The sequence below is a fragment of the Puccinia triticina genome, chromosome 5A (genome assembly GCF_026914185.1).
Source record: "Puccinia triticina chromosome 5A, complete sequence".
Lineage (NCBI taxonomy): Eukaryota > Fungi > Basidiomycota > Pucciniomycetes > Pucciniales > Pucciniaceae > Puccinia > Puccinia triticina.
This window is the reverse complement of record NC_070562.1, coordinates 6845277-6871244: the sequence shown is the minus strand read 5'-3', so window position 1 is coordinate 6871244 and position 25968 is coordinate 6845277. Positions and strand designations below refer to the sequence as shown.

Below are 25968 nucleotides of genomic sequence, written 5' to 3'. Positions count from 1 at the left end.
TGTTTAAGTGCCTGAAAATGGCGGGGGCCTGTAGAACAGGGGTAGTTTACCAATAAACCCCGATGAGATCTAAAATCCTCCAAAGATGACGAACAGAGAAACGGTACTCACTACTGGACAGTAGTCTTCGGCGAGTAGATGGCGGCGAAGAGGTCAGAGAGAGGATCAGGGGTTGTGTTGTTCGCAGAGGGTGAGGATAGAAAGGGGAATAGGCGCGTTGAGAGGGCGCGCCGAGTGCGATGGCTGAACTTCAGAGAATCAGGCAAAAACTAGAGGGCCAAAACGTTTGTCGAGAGGATATCAAAGAAAAGGGGCTGGGCTAGTTTTTGTCGGTTAATGTGAAGATGGGGGGAAAAAGCATCCGGAGGGGCGAACCGACCCCCTTTTTATGCTATTCCTCCTGGTCTTGTCCTCTCCTCTTCAAGGGGAGGATAGACCGCTTTGGCCGTGTGGATTAGTTATAGCCTAGTTGTCAATGCCTGGGCCGGCGTTAGCCGAGCCTTCTTTTTCATTTTATTCTTAGATTTTTTATAGCTTTTTCCTTTTAATTTATTCTTAGATTTTTTCTATTTCTTTTTAATATTTATTTACTATTAAATTAAGGAGCGCGCTACGGGTGCGCTCAGTACGAAAAGGAGCGCGCTGCCTTAGCACTTTACTATGAAAAGGAGCGCGCTGCAGGTGCGCTTATTTATGAGAAAGGAGCGCGCTGACTGTGCGCTCAAAAACATAGTTGTTATGAAATTTATTTGTCTAGCCAGCTCCTACTGGGTAGCTGGCTGACATTCACAATCCCCATCAATGAGCTTCTGACAGTCTGAGAAGTCCCCTTCCATCCTAACCTTGTTGTGCAGCCACATATGGCTGCTGAGCCCATGCTCAATAGTTCCTATCACCAGGCTGGACCAACCTGATGAGCAATCATTGGCCGAGCTTGCAGGACAGGCAAGATAATCCCTGGCCAAGGAACCCATAACGGGGAAGTGCTTGGTTGTATTTGAAGGGATAGAACTTAGAAGGGGCATCTTCTGGGTGTATGCAAGTCATATTCAAGCAGGAATTGCACAATAGATTGGTGAGGGAGGGAGGGAATTGTGAAACTCCATAAAATATTATGTGTCCTATGGGAGTTGAACCCATGTCTCTTATATCCATGTCAAGTGTACTAACCACTGTACTAAGGACGCTTGGATATGAATTGCTGCAGGTGGGTGAATGAACATCCACTGGTGTCACATGAAGATCCCTAATTGAGGGTAAGACCTGTAAATGCCAGGTCATGGATGAGTGACACCAGCAGGTATGATAAAGCTAAGAGTAGCAGAACCACAAACTGACAGGAATTGGGAGTGGGGAAGTAGTGCTGGCTCAGTCCACACCATTGCTGGCCGGATGATGGATGTGATGGGTGGGTACATGCATCAATCCCTGCGTAGCAGCGCAGCCGCCACGAATGGCGCTGGGCTCCGCTACTACGCTTTTACAGCCAAAAAGTGCATGTAGCGGGAAAGGAGCGTTTTTTTGCTGCACTGCGCTATTTTTTTGCAAAAGCACGGCATTTTTGGGCTTTTTCCCCCTGGTAAAAAGTGTAGTGCAGTTCTACAGGCGCTGTGCTACACCTTTTTGGGATAGGCACGTAGCAGGTACCCGCTGCTCTGCGCTAAAACAAGTGCTTTGCGTAGGGCAGCATAGCCTTTCACCATTGCCTGGGGGCGTATTCCTAAATTTGACCCCTACCACCAAGCCACTGCCTGGTGAAAACGGTGAAACCACTGCGCTGCAAACAGCGCAGAGGTTTTTGGGAGCGCTGCGCTGGGCTAAAAATCAGCGGGGAAAGTGCTGCGCTAATTCCACTGATTAATTTCACCGGAAAAAAATGGTAATTTCAGCGCCGCTAAATCAGCGCAGCGGAATGACCGCTGATTGACCACTGACAGTCGCTGATTGCTTTTTCAGCGTCAGCGCGCTGATTTTGCGGCGCCTTAACATGGTCATGAGGACCAATTGAGGTCCCATGAGGGGCAAATGGTTGGTTGATTGTGTGGATGAATCGCTCTAGTTAGTGCGCTGGGTTAGTGCGCTGGCAGCACCATTGTCACTGCAGCCATGTTCAGTGCCCAATAGTGCGCATCCATTCAACCTGGACGCAGCGGGGCCGCACTCAGACTCAAGCAGTGCGCAGGGATCTGTTCTCGGCGGGGTCCCGGGGGGGTCCCCACCTAGTTAGGTTTTACACTTCCTGCTCACAGGTTCAGCGCAGCTTAGCGCGCCTAGGAAGCCCCGAGGACCCGGGAGGGGTTCCCCAAGGCTTCCGTGTGTGGGTCGGGGGGAGGTGTGGTCCCCGCCCCCGCTAGGGTTACCCCTCCTCGTGGCCCGTCATAGGATCCAAGAATCCGCAGAGGGATTCTAAGAGTCTAGAGCCACCTGCGAGGGAGGAGTAGGATAGCGGAGCGGGTCCTCCGGGAGCAGGTGCAGCCCAGAAGGGTGCAGTGGTCGATGCGCCAGACCCTGGGTCTGGCTGTAAGCTAATTGTCGTGGGGTGGGTGGGTGGAGAAGAAAATTGTTTCCGCTAGAGTCCCTTTTCCGACACAAGGCCGTGTTGGGGGGGGGGGGGGGGGGGGGGGGGAAATGGATGGAGACGCAAAGGGCGAGCAGGAGGGAGTTCCTGAGGGGGAAGGACTTGAGGAGAGGCCAGCTCTTGAGTCGCCCTCCTTGACGGCTGAGGTGGCCCCGAGGTCCCTGTATTAGGCGAGGGGGCGCCTCTGCCTCACGTGGGCCTGCAATACAGGGTCAAGAAGACCCGGGTACCCTTGGCTTACAGCAAGATCCAGGGACCCAAGCAACACGGCCCCGTGGACTACTCTCCCCTCCCGCTGCGCTCCCGGCAACAACCAGCAAAATCAGCGCGCTGACGCTGAAAAAGCGGTCAGCGGCCATCAGCGGTCATTCCGCTGCGCTGCGCTGATTTTCAGCGTTAGCGCCCTTCGCTGCGTCAACGCTGATCAACAGCAGGTGTCCGCGGCGAACCACTGAATTCAGCGTTAGCGCAGCGCCAACGCTGATTGGGCTGGAGGATCAGCGGTAGACCGCTGCGCTGCGCTAAAAGTGGCGCTGATGTCAGCGCAGCGCACCGGTTTCACCGTTACTGGTGAAGAAAAAAAAATGCTGAGTTAACCACATCAACTTTGAGATTCAATATGTTTTGGCAAGCTTGTCCGACTTCAGATCAAAATTTAAAACTTAAAACAAAAAACAAGAAAACATTGAAGCGCTTATTTTGGAGTAGGCCACTTGGAATCTCGGGTACACCTATTTGCATGATGTAAAACCGATTGGGTTTTTTTGGCTCGAAAAAGCGCAGTAACTGACACTGCAAGAAAAACTCTAGAAACTGCTTGCAGTTGAGATGCAGCAAGCTTCAATCAAAGATTGGCTCAAGCTGGAGTCAAGCACCCAAATTCTGTGCTGGCACACCTTCACTGTGTACCTTGTTCACCATTTCAATGTTGAACATGCTGTAGTGCTCATGCAGTAGGTTGAGGCAAATGAGCATCCCCCTGAGCACCCTTTTATTTTCTTTTATTAACGCTCCATGTGCCATTTAATTCAGCCAGAATAACATAAATAGGGTATGTACACATGAAAGGGATATGTACAGATGAAAGAAATATGTACGCATGAAAGGGGAATGTGAGAAGGTGTATAAACACATAAAAGGGATATGTGCACATGATGAAAGGGGTATGTATGCATGAAAGGGGTATTCATGCATGAAAGGGGTATGTGCAGTAAGAGGTATTTGCACATGAAAGGGATATGTAAACATCAAAGGGGTATGTAAACCTGAATGATGAAAGGGGTATTGAAAGGGATGTAAAAAACTCAAAGGGGACATGTAAACATGAATGGGTCATGAACACATGATGAAAGGGGTATGTACACATTGTGAAAGGGATACATGCACATGAAAGGGATATACACACATGAAAGGGATATACACACATGAAAGGGATATACACACATGAAAGGGGTATGTGCACATAAAGGGCTATGTACACATTATGAAAGGTGAATGCATACAAAAGGGATATGTGCACATGAAAGGGGTATGTGCAAATGAAAGGGGAATTTTCACATGAAAGGGGAATTTGCACAGGTATCAACTCCTGTACTCAGTTTTTTGTACCTTAGACTCACTCTTGCATAAATTAGGCAATGTGCATGGGATCAACCAGTGCTTGATTCATGCATGAGGCATAGCTTGCCTTGAGCTCTTGCATCTCAACTGCAAGCAGTTTCTAGAGTTTTTCTTGCAGTGTGAGAATCTACAACTCAGCAGCATGCAAGCAAACCAATCCCTAAAGTTCGATTCATTTCAAATTCAGCACAATGATTTCTAAGCTTACGACCAAAGAGCATAAAGATTTACTCACATTTTTGCTCAAATCAACTATCAAAAGAGCTTTTTTATTGATGCCAAGTAATTTTTGAGGTAAGCGCCATGTAGCCCCATGTCCGATGATTGCATCCATTTCTATGTAGTCCTTCTTTGTCTTTGAATCGTAAACGATGTGAGTTCGGGCATAGGGCCAATCTTCAAATCGGTGTTTCTTTTGATCACAAGCTGATAAGTTGTTGAAACGTTCAACTTCAAACCACAGGTGGATTGAACTGGGGGTGTCCTTCCTGGTTGAGAAACACATGGTGAAGATCTGACTTATTTGGCCACAAACGTTTCGGATGTCACCCTTGGTACCCAAAACCCGATAGAAGATGGTGCTATTCCCAATGTGCTTGTTGACGGTTGTGTAGCTTACATGGCCAAACGTGATTGATTTTTGTTGATGTACTAGCCTTGGAATTAAGATGGAATCATCGCTTCTTCTCCAGGATTTGTAGATACTAGTGGACAAAGCGGCCTGAACAGAAAATTTCTGCTTGAAGCTGCGAACAAGATTCTCATGAGTTTTGAGGTCAAGTGTCTCAAGCTTCTTAGGATTATAATTCAACTTTGAAAAATCTATTAGTTTTGTGTTCGCAGCTTGTGAGAACTGCCCGGTACTTTTGCTAGGTGTGATAAACTTCAATAGAGATTGAGTGGTGTTGGGTGGAAGGTTAGAGCACAAGGAAGGCAGGAGATTTCGTAAATTCTGAGCTGTCACCCATCGCCTCAACATGGTAAAATCCCGTGTATCTTGAGTCCCAAAAGAAGTCATGTTTAGCTGTGTTACCTATAAGAAGTCTGGGGCATAGATGAACTTGCTTACCGATATGATTATTTGTTGGTATGGAAGCCAGTGCACCATTTAACCGCTCAAATGACCAAGCTGTCCACTGTGGTGCCGGACCAAACTGAAACAGGCAATCAGGCAAGTGAAGAGCTAAGTGATGGTTTGGTTTGGTTGAGAAGGACGGAAAGATGTCCAAAAGCCCCTGACGATAGAACTTGAGATGGAAGTCTAAGGCTGCAATATCATCGTTGGTTACTTTTAAGCTTCGAACAATATTCGTGATACTGCATAGATGCAGCAAGTTAGATAGTATTCCCATGTCGAAAATAGAATTTGAGTCATCTTTTTCTGAGAGAAGACGGATGAGAGTGGGAATCATCACTATCTCAAATAGTATTATCCATTCATCTGCTTTGAGTTTGCCCCCCTTCGCACTACCAACTGTCGCCGGGACCCGACCAATCCAACTGGGAAGCTGAAACTCTCTGTTGACTTCACGAAGTATCTCCAGGTTTTTGGCCTCGCCAAAGAATTTCGCTCCAAGGGGATTCAATTCAGTAGGAATATTGTCATCGACCGAATCTGTGCAATCATCATCGTCGTCTTCTTCCGCTGAGCTTTGATTGGATTCCTCGTCGGAATCTGCAGGCTCTGAGTTGCTACCAGCGAAATCAAAGTCACGGAACTCTGCAAGCAGTCCCTCGATGGGCTGATTATCTTCATTAGAAAATGATACATCTTCTTGCTTCACAATGCCAAGGTCGGTACCACAAACTTCAGGATCGTCCTCTTTATCGCTCTCTTCATCTGATTCGGCAGGTCGCGCCGTTGATCGAAATCCGCGCTCTTTCTTTCGGTTGTCGGATATCTTAAGTCCGAACAAATCTTTGCCATGATGGCCCAGCAAACCAAGGAAAATATTATGCATGGGTTCGACAATTGCATGTGATAGAGGATTGAAGTATGGTAGCTCGTATAGTATCGAATAGCGGACGCCGTGATCTTTGAAAATTCGGTCACGTTCATCAAGGGTGAGCGCATTCTTCCACAAGAATGCTTTACTCCTAAGCACATCGGCCTTCCTTGGACGTAACTGATCTAAATCAACCGTTTTAATTTTTCTCTTGCATACCAAACAGAAACAACATAGATGCTTATGTGAGCTATGTCCTGCCATTCCTAAAACCTTACGAATAGCTGGAAGATCGCAGACTATAGGACCCAGCATGACTCTGATTGTACGGCCTTCAATAGGATAATTCACGGTGCTGTTGAATTTTACTCCTACCCAGAGTTCCTTTAGTTCTTCAACTAGGGGTTTCAAGACATGATTTATCTGAGTGACGGAGGGTTCGGTGGGGCCGGGGATCAATCCGGCTAAGAAGATATTTTCGTGAGATGCTCGAAGGTGGGCCGGTAAGTTCAGACAGATCAACGCAACTGTGCCCAGTGATACATGCTTCCCAGCAGTCTTATTTCCGGAAGGATTAAACCAATCAATATTCAAGGAAAAAACCAAGTTTCCTGAGAAGCTGGTGAATTGGCGACCATCCGAAGTTTTCAGTGTTTTCCAAATGTTAGAATCCCACACATCGCTCAAGCAGGAAGCTTCGGGAGTATTCGAAAGACATTCTTCAAGGAGATCTTCAATACCAGGTCTTGCTAAGAAACGAGCCAGCCATTCGGTAAAGGATTGAGTGGAAAAATATCGCCGGAAAGTTGAGGAATCCTTTGAGCTACCAGATTCTGCTTTATACAATGGCTCGAGGCATTTCCTACTTCTTCGAGTTTGACGCGCCGTGCACCTTTTTGGGGGTGGATTCATCGGGTAGAGGTGAAAGCACTTCGGGCAGGAGACTATTCTTTTGATTTCTGGTGCGAGACGCATATCACTTATGATTTTCCGGATATCAATGGGTAGGTAAAATCGGGTTGAGCACATCGTCACGTTTGATAGAAGTCCTTTCAGGCAAACAAGTGTTTGGTCTGCGCCCCCAGCACTCAAGTTAAGGAACAAGTACTGACATGCAGCCAGAAGAACTGCGGCCAGGCATTTTGGATGAATGACTTCTGTGAAGTAGTTGTATTGTCCTACTAGAAATCGGCCTATTTGTCATTCACTCATTTGTCAGAGAGTGATTCCCAAGAATTGAGAAAAACACAACAGACATACCACAGTCAAAAAAATTCTCCTTCCGCAGCGCAATTTTGGGATCCGGAATTAGAAGTACATCAGAATTTGGTGATCCTGGCGCAGGGGGCTCAACTGCATCTTGCCCAATGATTCCAGATGTGCCGTTCAGAGTATGAGACATTTCTGCATGTCCGGGTTCGGCGTAACTAGCTTGATTAGAGGTTTCGGTATGTCCGGGTTCGGCGTGACTAGCTTGATTAGAGGTTTCGGTATGCCCGGGTTCGGCGTGACTTGCTTGGTCAGAATTTGTACGGCGGAAGACGGGTGGTTTGCCACTGGTTTTGGTAATCGATTTCGCTTCCGGAAGACAATAAAAGCTAGGCGAGTCTTCAGTTGCCGAATCTCTGCGGACTAAAGATGCTCTGGCCAAAGGAAAAGGTACTGCAGAGACTTCTTCATTGACGGGAGGCTTGGTTTTGCTGTGCTCGTTCACTGAACGCTCGGTTTTGTTATGCGTAGAACGATCGGAGTTTTGTGTTTGGGAATAAGACATTCGTGGAGGAGGTATGAGGTGGTCTTTATAAGGTTTCGAATTTTTATTCCATTGACGGCCAATAACAGTTTCTTTCTGAGAGTTAACATAATGAGATTGGGAACATTTATTGCACTTGCAGAGGATCCAAAAGGGAGGTGCCATGATTAAGAGCTGAAGTTATTCGGAAGTCTAGGAAATTACGAAAGTTGGGAAGTATGACGATTTAAAAATGACATGTAGCAGAATACATATATATCATCAAAAACTTTAGAAGGGGACCGCAAAAAGTGCAAATTACCTCAGCATGATTAACTTGGATTGCTCGTTTTTAGTCTTTTTACTGAGCTTGTAAACGGTCTGAGGTTATGAGGAGAAAAAAAACTGAGTGTATCGACAATCACAGAGCCAACTCCACCTCAGCAACAAAGCAGTTCTAATTTTACATACGAATGAGGAAAAAATTTCGGCGAAGCCCATCTCACTCAGGAATAAATCGAATAACTGATGTCCCTCCCCTAGCACCCTCCTACCAAGGGAGGCTCAGTTGAGGCCGGGAATACATGCTCAATTTTGGCTTGAGCCCCCCCTTGTGCTGTTCATCTTATTCTGGTCACTGAGTCTGAGCTGAAGCAGCTCAGGAATCCATATGGGCGATTTCGGAGATACAAAGGTGTACAAATATTTACAACTACGGGACTTGTTCACATCACTACTGGGTCAATCCGCTTCCCAAAAGAGGGATTTCCGATTACCCCCTAAAGTTGTTTGACATTTTAACATTCCCGCAAAAAATGAATACACGTGTGGCGCCTCCCCAACAAAACCATGAGCCCACCAATCCTTGCATTACACCTTTTAAACGATCTGCCGAACACTTCGAGCTCCAAACCAACAGGGAACCAAAACCTGGTAACGAACCTTCTAAATCACGCAGACTGGATTTTATGGTCAGTCCATTTGTCGCGGGGTTATTTTAATATTGAGGTGGCTTACTTATGTACAAATATGAGAGGTTCAGAAAAACCGAATCAGAACCAATCTAGAGGCATACCGTTTTCTTGCAGAAAAATCAGAAAGCGCCTACCATTACTTCACCCTTGGAAATCTATCGGTGGCCGCAACCCATTACAAAAATTTCCTGGCCAGGTGTTCTTGGTGGAAGACTTCGGTCAAGGAAGGTGGACAACTTGTAATCATCCGGTCAATTTTCAATCTGGCACGCTGTTATCTTGCCATGGGCCAGTTTCGTGAGGCCGAAATCACATTGCAAGAATTGTGGGATTTGAAAAAAGGTGGATCGATTTCCTCAACAGATTCCATGTTTACAGAACTGGCCGTTCTGTATTCCGAGGTGAAGAAAAATTCTACCGGCGATGATGAGTTAATTGATGATGTGAGTGCAATTTACAATTGGCAGTAACATATGGTCTCATCCATTTCATAAATTTTCCGCTTTTGATTTTGAGTTTGTAGGGACCTGAAGTGTTGGGCCTGGAGCGCAGGATGAGGAGTGCACAGAGACGTAGTCAGAGCTTGAACGTCACTGGCCACCACAACGAAGCTGTGGATATTATCTACCGAGCACTTCAATCGCTACCAACAGGTCCATACAAGTTAGACAAGAGCTTGAGAGACCTTCTTGTTGACCTTCATCTCACTCTTGCCGAAGGCTACGAAAAATTGGGGAGGCATGCTGAAGCATCCTTGACAGTTGAGCAGGTTTGGAATCCAAATAACAAAATTGTAATCACATCGGGCCATACATTCTTCAAACGAATGGCAAAGCTTCACTGGAGATTAAAAACTATGCCCAACAATGTTCTCCAGTAAAAATGATTCAGCTGTACTTTTTCTTGGGTTCGAATTTCTATTTCTAGCTAAATAATCCATCAATTGAAATCTAGATGTTAAATTTTGGAGGGTCCATTGAAGGCCATCAATACTGACCGGAGTACCATTTTGAGCTATGTAACAAAAAAACGATGAGGTCACTAAATTGGTTTCAGTTGTTCAGGAGAAAACAGACGCCACACCCTCACCATACAGCATATTGTAGAGCGGCACCTTTGCAGGTGCCCGAGGAAGGAATTCGGGTGATGGGAGCTTGCCACTTATGTACTCTTGAATTGGTATCCGCGGCGATTCCATTTTGGAAATGAGGCGTAACTTATGTTTCCGTCTGCTCACACCCGGGCGAATCGGGAAAAGCCGCTGCGCCCACCTGACGCAGGTGTCATACATGCGCCAGGTGGGCGTTACAGGGCGCCAGCGTGACCAGGAGTCACGGTGGTGCCACCTTGATACACTGCTGTCCGCCCGAGCCTAGAAGGCGTCAGGATGTGCACCATCGCGGCAGATCCCGGGTTAGGCGTCAGCCGGCCACCTCAGCGGGTCGCCTCCCATGCGTTATGGTTGGGCCGGCGTCATCTGGTGCCGCCAACTGTGGGCGGCACCCGATGGGACCAGTCATGCAGCCGCCCGCTGAGGTCTATATGAAGTGGGCGTCCCCTAGTTGCCCGCCTGCCTAGGTCGCCAACTCTGCGCCTTGAAGAGTCGCGAGCCCGATGTGATCATCTGTGTTCGCCATCGGGCCGGCGAAGGCGCGACATGAAGAGGCATTGCGGGGCTCACCCCAGATGCTTCGGCCACCCAATCATGGGTCCGTGTTTCAGATGATGGCGCGACTGGCCACCCACCCAAAATGTGCAAGAAGCACATGCACATCCCTTCCCCGCTCCCAAGTCTTCCCAGCGAACCAGCACGACCAAACCAGCTACATAGGCGCAACAGCAATACTTTTCCTTTCTGATTTGCAGCCATATAGTTGTATATTTAGTTCTCTTTTTTTTTGCAGATGTTTTTGAAATTCAATGCCTCTTGCCTTAATCGAGCTCTGAGAAAAAATAATCTTTTCATGGAAAGGATTTTGCAATTTTATGGACACGATAAACTTCAATGACACTCTTACTCAATCCTTGCTCTAGCTGGATATTGAGAGATTGAACAGTATTCTTTCTTCTTAAAGCATAGGAAACCAATATGTGTCACTTGTCCAGCACCGCCAGCTGAGTAAACAGGACATGAGAATGGGGAACGCTTCCCCGGGGCATGGGTGCCATCCATGCGCGGGGTGCTCCGCTGTCTCCGTGGTAGCCCCGCAGTAGTGATGTTCTGTGGAGCCGCACCACCTTAGGGCTACCCCAATCACCCACTTAGGGTAACGCGGCTATATGAGCCCTCTCCGGAAATTAGCTGCCCGCACCATTACTCCTCTTTTCCTGCGTCGCCCCTCGAAGTCCACTCCACCACCGTTGCAGAACCAACAAACATCACCTTGACGCCCCCACATGACCAACATTTCATTTGTGTCAATTGCTGCCAAACCATCAACAACCGGCCACCAGGCACCTTGACCAGGCACTGACCGTAAGTTGCTTGCAAAATTTTACCCATGATTGTTCACCCCCTCAACTAACAGCTTCTTTAACCTTCATGTTTCCTACCCCAGCCACCTGAGGAAGACCAAAACGGTTTTGCATTCAACATGTTCGCGGCCATTCCGCAGTGACTAGATCCTGGCCCACAAGGCGCCCCTCCGGGGCTCCTGCTGCCAGCGACACAATCCCCGCGTAAGTCCCTCAGAGCTCTCAACCTACCCATGCAGGACCCTGGCAACCCCCTATAAATGGGCGGCATGTAAAATCCCCAATTTTTCCAAAATTCATATATTTTCACAGCCCTTTCATACACATTTCATGTGTACCCTCAGAGGATTTCAAAAAATTTCATACATATTTCATGCCTACCATTTTTTTTCCGCGGGGGGGGGTGCAAGCCTGTTTTTTTGAAGCTATCCAGTTTTTCTAGCTTTAAGGGCGCCAGTGCACATGAAAAAACATCAAAATAAGAAAGAAAATGTCTTGAATTACTGTACTAATGTTGAATGAATACAATCAACTGAAAATTCAATCAAGCTTTATTTTTTTTTCTTTGCAAGAGCTTTCATATGTAAGAACTCTTTTTCCCAGTGTTCCAAGAATGAAGGTTGAGACATGGCAAGATAAAAAAAATTCATCAACCGGAAATGTCATCAACACATGGCTGGGCGCGCACTTTGCGCCAAATTGACACCAATGAACAAATTTGACTGTTGACCATCCTGACAGGTCCTGCCAAGGGGGGGCTGAGAGGGAGCCCTTGGTGACTCCCGGCTGGTCTCATACATTTTTTGACCATCCTGACAGGTGCTGCCAAGGGGGAGGGGGGGGGGGGGGGGTCAAGAGGGAGCGCTTGGTGGCTCCCAGCTGGTCTCATACATTTTTCATTACTAACCTCCCTTCCCTGAGGAAAATCTCATACATTTGAGGTGCCTACCCTTAATGGCAAAAAAAGGCATTCATACCATTTTCATGTGTACCATTTTGTGATTTTGCCAAATAATTCATACATTTTCATGCTGCCCATTTATAGGGGGTTGCCAGGGTCCTACCCATGCACCACCTCGATGCTGATCCCTGAGTACCATGCAGGTAGACTCTACTTGTGGTCCAGAAGTACCTGCTTCGTATGTCACCACTTTTGGTAATCTTCATAGTATGCCCCGCTGCGCGGGCGACTGTCCCAGTCACCCTATTTCTACTTTTTCATCCTCCTGCTCCCCCTCCCCCTTGTAACTACCCATAAGCAATTGATTAAGGAATACAGTTCATCACCCCAAAATCCCCCACATACGTATGAGCCCCCTGAGCATCACCGTGAGACCTTCCCCCCCCCATTTTCTTGCCCCCAATGAGGCAAATTAGGCCCTCTCGGCCTCATTTTGCTAAGGGGGCCAAGCTGCTGCTCAGTGCGATCCTCGCGCCTCCTCTCCCATCACCTGCGTCAGGGACCGCGTGCATGCAGCCGCGGCATAAAAGCCCTTCATCGTCCAACCTGTGGATGCGGGAGACGGCTCAGGGGCGGACAGAGTCGCCAACCAGCCAAGCCAGGCGGAGCCCTCGGCATCTGCCAAACCCCCACCCGGGCGACCTAGGGGACGGGAAATTTTCCACGCCTATGCGGCACGCCCTCGTCCCCCAAGGCGTTGGGATGAGAGCCCACCAGGCAACCGAAAGACCCCCAAAAGGTGTGCGCAGGTCATCAGCAATTGGTCATCATGACCGCCATGGCCCCCGCAAGCAGGACGCCAGGCAGGGTGCCAGGCGCTCGCGGGGGCCTGGCGTTTTGAATGCAGACTCAGATACGGCGCCACCCCCCCCCTGGGCGTCCCCGAGGCGCCCATCTGGGGCCGTTTGCGAGGCGCCTATGTCCGACGCCTGGCCGGCATTGCTAGTTCCAGCGCCATGTGGGCGCAATTGACTTGCGGGGCCACGGTGGCGCCAGCGGCAACGATCGGGGGGCGCCCCAATTGTCCCGGTGTGTAGGAATCGTAGGAAAGAAGATAAGATGGCTTGGTAATTACACCCGATTTGGTAGCTGTAGCTGCTTGATAATAACTGCAAGGTTTCTATTGCATGTTTGGGCGGGAGGGTGTAACCACTTGCCACTTACCCTTGAATTTATTCTGGCAGCCGTCCTACTACCCGCGCGGCTCGATTTCGTCTGCAATCAGCTGTAACCAGCTTGTTTGGCTACTTGAAATGGCTGTTTGAGATCAAAAAGATTTACAATTTTTCAGGATGGGAGCAGCGGGTATGATTAGCAGGAACTTGCTGTCTACCGTTGAATGGATTTGAATGGGGTGGAGCAAGCTGCCTTCTTAGCCGCCGGTTGATAGCGCCTATTGGGTGTAAGGGTATGTGCATGTTTGGCTGGTTGCAGTAACCGTTGGTCAAGATCAGTAAACGTGAGACAATTCGGAGAAATGTGTGGGGTGTGGGAGGGGATTTCCGCTTACCGGCCGAACGCAAAAACCAAAGCAGTTGGGTGGCCCGCCACACAGCTTGCTGGACAGGAGGTCGGCCGTCCAAATGGCTGAATGTGATTCACGTCCGCCTGGGAAGTGCACTTGCTGTTGTTAGAACTTGACTGGTAGATTGGCCGCCTGGCAATCAGGTTGCACGCCTTGGGGGCTTGGGGATCCTTCCCGGCGACCTGTGGGCTAGGGCGTTGGCGCCAAGGCGTGTCAGAAAAGAAATGGCTCCACCAGGACTCGAACCCGGGTTGGGCTAACTCTAGGTGCCTGCTTTACCACTAAGCTACAAAGCCTGAGTTGCCAGATTCATAATCTAACATCCTCCCGGAATCTGGATGCTCTAAGGCTCTCCTAGACCCGCTGGTGTGCTCTCTCCTCTGCAGGTACGCTTGGCTCTTTGAGCTCGAGACTGTAAATCTGTCAGAAAAGAAATGGCTCCACCAGGACTTGAACCCGGGTTGGGCTAACTCTAGGTGCCTGCTTTACCACTAAGCTACGAAGCCTGAGTTGCCAGATTCATAATCTAACAAGGCGCATCCGCCTCACACCCATGCGCGCAGTCCCGCACTTTTGCCCGGAGACGGGAGGGAGGCCGCCGCGGATTAGACGGCCAAAAAAAGCAATTTGAATGAGAAAGGGTGGGGACAAACTTAACTACATAAGCCCTCGTCCCCGTTGCGGCCGGGGGGCACCCATTTGACCTGGGAGAGATGTTGATGCTATCGGTATTGAGGCACAAGCCGGGCATACTTTCATGCGCCGTGCTGCGGACGTGGACCGATTGTGTTTGACCCTAGTTGATGGGACTCTGAACCCTAACCGTAGATTTAGTATTTCAACCGTCATTGTAATCCGTTGTTTTCCTTCATCTTCATTTATTGTTCTCAATCTCAATCAACTCACTCAAACATCTCTCACTTGGTCTTAGGTATGCTCATCTTTCTCATCCCCTTGTTTTTGTGGTCTCACATCTTCATTGTCTTTCATCTCAGGTCTGCTTCCATCTTTCTGAGTCCTCATCCGCGTGTTTGTCTACTCACAGCCTCTGCGCTGCTTCAGGTTTGTATGGTTGTTTTCATCTTCATTCATTGTTCTCAATCTCAATCAACTCACTCAAACATCTCTCACTCGGTCTTAGGTGTGCTTCCACCTTTCTGAGTCCTCATCCGCGTGTTCTTCTACTCACAGCCTCTGCGCTGCTTCAGGTGTTCTTCCACCTTTCTGAGTCCTCATCCGCGTGTTTGTCTACTCACAGCCTCTGCACTGCTTCAGGTATCTCTGCTTGTTGTCCATTAATTGGCTTGGCGGTGCCGCGGGCTTTGTTACTCTGCGGGTGGAGAGGGACTCAGCGGGACGGGTGGGTTTTTTTTGGGCGGTTCGGTTTGCGGATGGGCCTGGATGGCCAGGTTACAGTGCCCCCCACGACTTCTCAACTACCCCGCACCTGCAAAAAAAAATTGAACTTTGAACAATGTGTTCAAAGTCACCAGACATGTATCACATGTAAATTATACATTTTTGAGCCCTACAGACGTAGGAGAACTCAAAAATATAACTTTGAAGTCTGTGCAATGCCTCAAAAAAAAGTTTCATTTTTTTCAGATGCAAAATTTGGAACAGCTGGTTTTAAGACCATAGTATGTGGTTACAGACATGTACTATGGACTTATGGAATATTTATTATGTATTTAGAGACTAAATTATCTATGTACATACATACTACAGGTGTAGGTATTTATGTAAACATGTACCTCCTTAGTTATTGTTGATTGCCATATCCATCAGTACACTCTTTGGAATGTGGCAATGTGAAGAATATTTCTTCATTGCTCTCTTGGCAGCGGGTCCAGTGAAATTTCAATGACTTTGGACTATTATCATGCATGTTACCAGGTCTGGTTGGTGAAATGTGACATTTGCATCAAAAAATGGGCCAAAACAGCCCAGCATCAGCCCACTTTTAAAAGAATTTTTGGAAAACAAATCTCCAAAATTTGGAACCCCCCTGTAGGGGTAGCTGAGAAGTCGTGGGGGGCACTGTACTGAATAGATTGTGGTGAGCGTGGCCATTCAAGTATGTATGTACATACACATTTCCCAAACCCATGGGCTGGCGGGGACGATGGAACCCCTGTCAACGGAACGGCAGCGGCTGGCAACAACCAAGAGCAGCCTCTTCTTGACCACCAACAAACTCAATAATCGAGCACAGTCAAAACCAAAACCACATCAAAAATCAAGCTACCCAACAGCGGCAGCAAAACAGCCAGACACTCTCCCCCTCAGTCACCGACGTCAAAAGTTGGATGCCCACCTGAGCAACCCCATCATCTCCAGATCCATCAAAGACAAACTTCCCTCGTCAGACACGGCCTGCCCTCGCCACCAACGATCAACGGCCGCAAGAATGGAAGCTCACCGGCCAACCACCACCCACTCAACCCCGGCCCCCCTGTCCGCACAGGCCAGCAGTATTCAAGCTTCTCATCAGCCAGGAATATGAAGCTGTCCAAGAGGGAATCCCTGCCAGGTACATACATCACATACATCTTTACTTCAAAGTTCACTGTCTGTCTACCCAAGAACTCACGGCCATATATTTACAATTCAACGATCAATCAGGGCCTTACCCTTGTCCGTGTGTCTGTGTCCGCTCTGTCTCTGTTCTGCGCCGCACCCACGGCCACCACATCGATCAAATCAATCAACAACACCCAGGCAGCCCCCCTCAACTCAAGACAACAGCCCATCCCAATCGCACAGGGAAAGACTCCAATCCCCAGACGACCCGCCACCGCCGACTGACCCATGTCGGCCGCCAACCACAGACTCAAGAAAACAATGGAAAATATCTTGTGAGAATGCCGCCCTCTTCAAGAATCCCTGTAAAGACGACACCAAAACCCTAGTAAACAGCCCTGCACCAGCAGAACAAGGTGCGCCCCAAGTTTTTTTGTACATTTGTTTATAAATATAGGCAGGGTGGTCATAGCTGAGAGATGTGGTAGTGATAAAAGCTTTAAAAAATACCATGAAATAACAAATTAGTAGATTTTGTTACATTTTGCTGTTATAGGAATATTTTTCTTTCAGATACCACCACGCATTGACTCTATCCTCATCTCCAAAAGTCATTTGCTGTTTGAGGATAAAAACGAAAATGAAAATGATCCCTCCGAAAACAACTCTACTAGATAACCCACAAAGAACTGTTCCTATCATTTCTCTAATACAGAACATGATGTTGAACAGTATCTTTCCCCAGGAATCTGTTCGCTTCAAATCTTTCATGGACTTTTTATCGCTTGTAAGATACTTTCTGGAAGAAAGAGTAGAACATGTAACCTGTTGAGTACCATGCATCGCCACTGTCTTGGTTTCTTGGGCCTCCAGAGAGTGAATTTGGTTGTCCGGATATCTGATCTCTTCGGAGAGGAACGGTGTATAATGCTCCACGGAAGGTTCGACACTGGCAAGCAGTTCTCTGGATGAAAATAGTTCACTGATCGTTCGATTCAGGTCCGTGATCATAGTTTCCTGCGCGTCAATGTGCTGTTTGAGCTCCAAGATTTGCAAGCTTTCTTGTGCATCAAAGAGCCTTTTAAGCTGGTTCTGATAGCTTCTTGAAATCTCTGACTCCTCGACACGCTTCAGCTTATCATTTTCCTAGTGTTCAAATGATTTATTAGTCATAGTAGCAAGCTTTACCCGTGTCAGAGAATGGTGTTAATACCTGCTTCTTGTTCCCGATTTTTTGTTCCTCCAAGCGAGAGACATCCAAACTTGATCTTATCGATTCCAATTCAAGCTTTGCTAGACGCAGTTGTTCTGTGAAAGTGAAACAATGTAGTTACTGATAAAAAGTAAGTTACATCTCCATATGTGCAAGGCTCACCTGCGATCTCAACCAACTGCTTCTGTTGGAAATGACACTTGTCATTAGCTTGGTTCAGTTCACCCTCCAATCTATACCTTTCCTCTTCGCTATACATTAACTGTCCCTGGACAACCTTTTCGGTTTTTAACATCTTTCGTTCTTTTTGCTTCAATTTCTTCAAATCGTCCTTGAGCTTTTCATTCTCCATCCAAAGATCGTTTTCATCACGATCCCGTCTCTCGTGCTCTTGTCGAATGAGTAAGAACATTGGAAGTTCGCCCGCTCGGACCACGCCTTGGGTTAATCCAGGGCTTGAGCTTGTTGAAGACCCTTCCAGCTATGGAGAAAGACAGTCAAACACCGCTGTGATCAATTTTACAAGTACATTTCTGTTTGACAATGCAAGCAAAATCACTCACCAATCCAGTTGTGGAAGAGGAATCAGCTTCGGACATGATAATAATATATGTGACTGGAATAAGACTGGAAGAAACCTTTTCAGGCTTGAAAAAAAGAACCGAAGTATACTTGGAAAATTGTGCGAAAAACAATGCCGTAGAAAGATATCAAGACAAAAATATGCTCAAGCCGGATGGAAGTCCTTTATATAATCTGTAGAAAGATGGTTGCAAAGTTCGCATGTATACGGCGAAGCAACTGAGCTACATGCTCATCTGAAATAAGCGGTCAAAGTTGAGGCTCATGGAGGCCTTGCCCGTAACGTAGGCATTTTTCCACATTGAAAAAGGCTACATATAGCGCGCATGAATGCCGCTAAGCGACTCAGCTACAATCTGCATGTTCATCTGCTTAATGCTCAATGTTAAGGGTACATAGATGTTTTTCTAAGCGGCCAAGCTACATGTTCAACTGTGTTACATCAACAGTCACAATTGAGGCTCAGGGCATCTCCACCGCGGGTGCTATTCCGGGTTGCAAAACCCGGGATAGCACCCCAAACCCACTTTGGCAACGCCACCGCGAGTGCCAAACACCCATCAAATATGCAAATTCGCCTCTCGGGTTTTCACAATGGCACCTCGCGGTGCAGCACTCACTCGCTGCAGGGTTCTAAAACTGCGTCGCAGTCGCCGAACTCGAGCATTTTGCCACCCGGGATAGCACCCGCGGTGGAGATGCTCTGAGATGGAGGGCTTGCCTGTATGTCAGGATTCAGTTTGGATGGCAAGCATGAATACGGCTAAGCGACTGAATACGGCTCAGCGACTGAATACGGCTAAGCGACTGAATATGTACAGCTAAGCGACTGAATATGTACAGCTAAGCGACTGAGACATGTTCACCTGTGAAACGGCCAATGTTGAGGTGCCCGTAGGTGTTTTCTTTGAATTATTCTTCACAGGAAATGGTTGCGTAGCGCATACGAAGACGGTTAAGCAGCTGGGCTCATAGATCAGGCTAGAGACACAAAGGCACCAGAATGATGAATTTTAAAGAACTAAGCTCGCACCAATTTTGCCATCCAGATTACTTCTACTAGGCGATCACAACTTTCATTGCTGCATCTCATTCTCAATCTCCCAAAATATTCCCAACATTAGCTTTGAAATGTCAAGCCACTACGCTTGTCCTCACCTCTCTACTTGTGGCGATCTGAAGTATAACAAGAAAGCATGCAACCAGCACAACCGTCTCAGTATCACTCGTGTCAAAGCTCACACCTTGAACCAAAAAATTCACGGAAACTGTGGGCCTCGTTGTCCTGCATTTAGACTCAACGGTAAATATTTATGATTTTTTTGCCATGATGTGCCGAAATCTGAACTCTTTTTGCCCAGTTCAATCTATAGATCAATTCTTGTTTCAACCTTTCCGACTTAATCTGGTGAACCAAGCTCTACCCACTCAGGAATCCTACCATCACATAGGAGCCAACTCTACATTTCACAACCAGTCCATGACAAATCAAAAATATGGTATGTATGTATTTATCTTGTAGCGATTGCAAACAATTGCACTAGCAAGCAGTTTTTTTATATGATTTTAACACTTGTAAATCCCACCATTTTTAGCCAACCATTCAGGTTTGATACCGGGAATACAAATCACATTTAGAGCACTTGCATATGGGATCCTAGTTCACACCTGGCTGAAAAGTGGATTTTTCCTCGCTCCTGCCGACTACACCCATCAAAATTTTGGCTACATGTGTGAAGTGACATGTGTGCAATTCCGTTCATACCTTATGCATTGGTTTCGCGTAGAAGCACCAGGGGAATTCTGCATGACTGCTGTACAATTAGGCTTATGCACAATTTTTCTGCTATAAACTACTTTCAAAATACATACATCTCTTCGGGCTGAGGGTCTGGTCAAGGAGGTGTACATACCTTGGCAGAATCACTCCTTTTGAGGAAGTGTAGACACCTCTGACCAGAGGAATCAACTCCCCATTCGGAGGTGGTTTTTTTTTCTGCGCTACCGCTTTTTTAAGTGTTAGCGCAGGAAAAAAAGCTACGCTACAGCTTTGATTTAGCGGATTCAAATCCCACTGACACTACAGGAAACCAGGGCCTCTGTTAGCACCGCTACACTAATGCTAAGTGGCCTTGTAGCGTAGCGGCTCACTGTTGCCAGTGTTGACTGGAGGCACTACAGTTGCACGCGGCATATTACTGTAACAAGCTGCCCGCAAAAAAAAAATGAGACACAGGCCGGATGTACGGCCGCCTATTGGGTGCTTATGGCATGTACTACATGTTTTGGGGCTATTTGGGCCATGCCGATTCTAAATCTGTGGGGGCTGAGTTTTTTGCCCAGCAGTCTTTTATTTTTTTCTCTTAACAGTGCCGGAGGTAGTGCCCCCGCCACTATTAACACGTTGAAAAAGCAGGCAGCACAGCGGGGTTTTCCAGCTTCTCAATTGACGGGCATGGCTGAAAAGCGGGAAAAAGCAAGGGGAAAGCAGGGACATATTTTGTCCCTGGGGGAGAAGAAAAACACACAAAACACCCAAAAATGGATGAATCCACATGTATTAAGACTAAGTATAGCAAGGATGAAGCTGCTGTGCTGCAAAAATATAGACCAGGAAGCTACACATACCCAGAAGCAATTGAAGCAAAGTGAAGCATTTCAAAATGGTATCCCTTGGGCTTAGATTAATCTAGACTAGCGTTTATGGGCGGCTACGCCGCCCCGCGCCCGCTGCTGCAATATTCATTCACCATTAATATAAGACACGTCCCCAAGTTGTTAACCTTATGGTATGCCAAGAAGGCATCCACCTCCAACCAGAATACGGCCAAGGCCCGCATTTGTGGTCAAGTGTTGAAGACCCAGAATAAATTACCAGAGGAAAACTGGCTACAAACTGCGGACCAGTACATAATATATTTTCACAAAAAGCCTAAGTCAATACATGTTTCTCAACTACATTAAATAGGTTGGTAGTAGACCCAATTTGAAAAACAGCTAAATTTTCTGGACATGTCACTTGCAACAGAGCTACATACAGTTGACCATGGGCAAAGACTTGAGACTTTATCAGAACTACTAAATTTTGCAATGTTTGACCTTGACTCTTATTAATGGTCATTGAGAAACATGCACCTACTGGGAATTGATTCCGGTAGAATGAAATTTTAGCCTGCAGCTTGCCCTTGTACCACAACATTATTTTTGTCAATGTAACCTCTTTAACTCTATGCTAGCCCGTCAATATTGTTGCGCCCATTTTCTACTTTGTTAAGCATGTCACCATCAACCAAGTTCCATTGCACAAGTGTGGAATGTTCAAGTTACACAATAACATTAATGGCATACCAACTGCCAAAGATAACTTATGCTCGGGGAAGCTGGGGAATTTGAGTTTATTTAGGATTTCTTCAGGCAAAGAATCTAAAGCCTCATTGTTGGGCTTATTGACTGACATTGAGCATGATACTTCTACATTCAGGGGTTGGAGTTTTTATAGAGCACCAATGTATGGATGTGAGAGGGAGGAGAAACAACTGTGCACACTCGGAGGGACGCCGGAAAAAGTGTCAAGAGGTGGAAATAGCTTGATTAGTTAATGCGGATTGGAGAAAGACCCTATCCTGAAAACGACCTCATAGTAAGTTTTTATAGAGCACCAATGTATGGATGTGAGAGGGAGGAGAAACAACTGTGCACACTCGGAGGGACGCCGGAAAAAGTGTCAAAAGGTGGAAATAGCTTGATTAGTTAATGCGGATTGGAGAAAGACCCTATCCTGAAAACGACCTCATAGTAAATCGGAGAAGATTCCATTCCCAGCAGCGCAATAAAGTTACAAGTTCTGAGAAAAAGCTCAGTTTCCCATTTTTGGGGGATCAATTGCATCCGGGTAGACTTGGAGGGATGCCAGAAAAGGTGTCCGCCTGGAGAAGGGCTGGGTAATATAGGGAGGTGGAAATGGCTCGAGGTGATTTTAAGAGTTCTCAAAAGAAGCTCAGTTTACCATTTTTGGGTGATTGATTGCATGTGGAAAGGTGATGAAAAAAAGGAAAGGGGGATCTGTGCAAAGGTGGGAGGGGAAAAGGAAATTAAATAATTCTGTCTGGCTTGAATTGAAGTATAGGGGAAAAGTATAAAAGAAGGCAGCATTTCAATGATTGCACGTCATTGCTTGGCTCTTGATTGGTGCCAATTGCTTAAAGAGCCAAGCAATCCAGGTCCATTGGGACCTTTATTTTTTTTGGTTGGGGAAGGGGAGAAATGCTGCCATTTTTTTTGTTGGTGGGCACAGCAGTTCGCTTAATGTTAAACTGTTAATTGACTGCCTTGTTAATCAGCAAATTTTTTTATTTTATTCTTAGTTGGTTTTGGTTTTAGGTGGGCAGCTCCTGAAGATACCATATGGTATCTTGAGGGGTATTGTGAGTAAATATGTAGTATACAAAAATTTTGATTTTTCACTTTTCCGTCTACCACACCGTCAAGAAAATCAAGCAGGCAGGCCCTGAAATTGCAATTTTTGTTCTTTGAGATCTATCTTGGGTTAAAGCAGTATTGGAGAATCTTATCCTGAGGGTTAAATCATCAAAGTGATGAATTCTCTGCACTCCCTTCACCTCAGGCTTCATTAAGCCGGAGTTTATCCACCCCACCAGCCTTCCACCTCAGAACCTTAGGAGAACCAAAAGCCAAAATAATAACAGAAGACCACTCTCATTGGGCGCCTTGCCGCCGACTATGGCAACTTGTAGGCACCTGGGTGAACCCGTGGGCGTGGAGTACATACATAGCAGAAGTATGCGGCTCAATGGCTCATTCCATTTTTTTCATCTTTTGGACCTACCATGTATCAACAATGGGCCTATACTATACTCTACAATAACTAGGCATTTTGGTTATCGTACAGGGCTGAGTCTACGCCCTATACTGATAACTGTAATAGTATTGGCCCTTGGTGCCGGCGCCCAGTATAGTATTTTAGTTTTTTTTTCTTAAACCCAAAATACAGTTATAGTAACTTCCCGAAGTAGTTATTCTCGATAAACCTTCAAACCCACCATCTGCTGGAAGCTCTCTTATGGCCCGCCTAGCTTCTTGCATGGTACAGCCAACCGCAGAGGGAAACAAGGTTGAGTCATATCTAAAGGCCGACCTTGCGTTCAAAGACGGGGCAATTGATGACAAAAACACCCCTTTGATGTGGTGGAAGGTACGAATTTCTTCATCTCTTAAACAAATTCAAGCTCACTCAGACCAATTCTGTTTGCTTGAAAATAATTGGCCAGGTAAACCATTCTACCTACCCGGTTCTTTCGGTAATGGCACGGGTTATCTAGGCACTCCAGGTAGCTCCTGTGCCGTTGAGAGATTGTTCTCTGTGGCTGCAGATGTATGTAGCTCCAGCTGTGGTTGTTTGCTACCTTTGACTATGTCACGGTCAGTCTGCAGCCTTATGTGGCTCCGTGAGGATGTTCCCCTCTCAGGGGAATTTTCTGAGGCCGAAAAGGCTTTGGGGGCTTTAATGCCCAGGGCCAAGCCCAAGAAATAGATAGTTTTTTACTCCTTACTAAGTATTTGTACGGGCCACATCTGGCCAGTATAGTATTGATTTTTTTTTATTCCTTCAGTTGGATATAGTAGTTTCAAAAATAAAAAAATACTGATTTCATCACATATCGTAGTAAAAAATCCATGACAGATATTGGGAAATTGTATACCGTTATAGGACAAAAAAAAATACAATAATGGTACTATACCAATATCCGTATAGTAAAGGCCCATTGTTGCATGTATGGAAGGTTTTGATAAAGGTGGAGCCTACAGTTTCCTCTGTTTTGAGAATCTTGAAATAGGGTTTTATTATTTCTGATTGTTGGGTCAAAAATCCTTCCTGCTATGCTCCGGCCTCTCTTTCAGCAAGTGTCCTGTGGGGACGCCTGGAGAGAGGTTTTTTGAAGTAGAAGCTACAGAGATTTGAGGCGCGAAAGCATGAGTGGCCCAAGCTGTTCAGGTGAGCACCTGCCATGTGGAAATCACCAACAAGCTCATGTTACGGGAGTGGCACAGGGTGCCACTCCAGTCGACGGCTTTCACGCCTGCCAAAGCCACAAGCTTAAGCAGCCTCTCTACGGGTTTTGCGGGGGCAACACTCTTGTAGAGAGGCTTATGCGCAAAGTCGGGTCGCGGGGCTGGCAACATTGCCAAATTACTCAAATTACCTCCTTAAAATAGATATAAAAAAATCAACGCCCTCAGTTGACAATTCCAATACATAGAATTTTTCTTTGTCTTGATGCGCATCTTTTGTGCTATGTAGCTTTTTCATAGGTTGACGACCTGATTTTCTATTGAAAAAAGAAAACTGCCTCAAAATCCTCTTTTTTCCATTGCAATGTCCGATTGGAATTTGTGCCATCGGACTGTGAAAGTATGAAAGCCATATCTCTTTTCACATGAGGGCCCAGGACATTCTGTAAGTCTCTCGGTAAGCTCTCCTTGGCGCGGTCTTGCGGAGTTGTTGCTCATAATCAGGGGGAACTCAGAACATCAACAACAGACAGCCACCGCCGAAAGATCATCAAGTGCAATTCCGATGTCCCCTAAAAGTCTAGCCAAGAAACTGTTCAAAAATCAAGCTGTCCGAGACAGCAGGATCAAGTTGATACAGAAAATACTTGAGATGGATGAAAGCTCTCTGCGTGAGCCAACCGCGGCTATTGCGCAGAGAGCTCGTCCGCTTTGCGCAGGCTTTACGCAAAGCATTTTGCGTTGCGCAAGGCTTGCGCACAAGAGATGCCGATGCGGTGACATTGTGCAAGCCCTGCGCAGAAGATATGCTGATGGACTGGCATTGCGCAACGCTTGCGCAAAAGAAATGCCGATGCACTGGCATTGCGCAACGCTCGCGCAAAAGAAATGCCGATGCACTGTCATTGCGCAACGCTTGCGCAAAAGAAATGCCGATGCACTGCCATTGCGCAAGGCTTGCGCAGAAGTTATGCCGATGCACTGTCATTGCGCAAGGCTTGCGCAGAAGAAATGCCGACGTCTGACCTTGACGAAACGCCCGCATCGGAAGATATGCCGACCGCGGCTCCGACGGCCTCCCGCGCAGAGACAGCAGGTCGGCCACCAAAACTTTTTGGTGGCGTCGGGGAGCTCGGGCCGACGCGACTCCCCGCGTCGAGCTTGCGTCGACTGCGAACGTTGGTGTAGACGCCGCAATGGAGCCTAGGCCGCGGATGCGGGGCGCAGCGGGTTAGGGAACACCGCGCCGCGTGGCCGTGCTCTGGCAGTTCCGGTGCGGGTCGCTGCGGCACGGCCGTCCGTAGCCCAGTATGTGTACGCTTTATGACGGCTCACACCACAGGGTGCTCACATTTTGAGAGACCCGAGAGGCTGGGAGGGGCTCCCCAAGTGACATCTCGTGTATGGGTCGGGGGAGAAAGGTCCCCGAACCTCTGTATTAGCCTCTCATTTAAGTTCCTCTCAGGTAGAGGCTTCCGGAAAGGAAGACGTGCCTACGAGACACCTGAGGGGGGAGAGAGGACAGCGGGACGGAGTCTCCCGGAGCAGACTGACACCCGAGGGTGCCAGGGCGAAGGCGCTATACCCCACGTGTGGCACGTGGTTGTTTAGCTTCTCTTTTTTTTTTTTTTTTTTTTTTTTTTTTGTTAGGGTGGCTGGGCGGTTGTGAAAATTTTGTTTGGGCGAAAGTGGGGGAGTTCCAAACTGGTGGATAGGGAAGTGAGCTCGGATGAGGAAGGGGAAGAAGGAGTTCTCGACGAGGATCTCTCAGAGGGAAAGAAGGCAAGCGCTCGGAGAGGTCTATGGACC

General features: G+C 47.2%; 3 protein-coding genes across 3 annotated transcripts; 1 reads left to right on the top strand and 2 right to left on the bottom strand.

Moving 5' to 3' along the window:
• Nucleotides 1-110: 110 nt before the first annotated feature.
• On the bottom strand, nt 111-7918 carry PtA15_5A793 (uncharacterized protein; the record flags this gene model as incomplete). Its single annotated transcript, XM_053169592.1, has 3 exons — nt 111-269; nt 5674-6233; nt 7405-7918. The coding sequence occupies 3 exons, from the start codon at nt 7916-7918 to the stop codon at nt 111-113; spliced, it is 1233 nt and encodes a 410-aa protein (XP_053020774.1).
• Nucleotides 7919-8691: 773 nt separating this feature from the next.
• Nucleotides 8692-9804, top strand: PtA15_5A792 (uncharacterized protein; the record flags this gene model as incomplete). The annotated part of the gene is made up of 4 exons (XM_053169591.1): nt 8692-8847; nt 8919-9293; nt 9374-9610; nt 9778-9804. 4 exons carry the CDS (start codon nt 8692-8694, stop codon nt 9802-9804), a joined length of 795 nt encoding a protein of 264 aa, XP_053020773.1.
• Nucleotides 9805-16932: 7128 nt separating this feature from the next.
• PtA15_5A791 (uncharacterized protein) lies at nt 16933-18146 on the bottom strand (the record flags this gene model as incomplete). The annotated part of the gene is made up of 5 exons (XM_053169590.1): nt 16933-16952; nt 17018-17480; nt 17548-17642; nt 17710-18028; nt 18111-18146. 5 exons carry the CDS (start codon nt 18144-18146, stop codon nt 16933-16935), a joined length of 933 nt encoding a protein of 310 aa, XP_053020772.1.
• Between the last annotated feature and the right edge of the window lie 7822 nt (nt 18147-25968).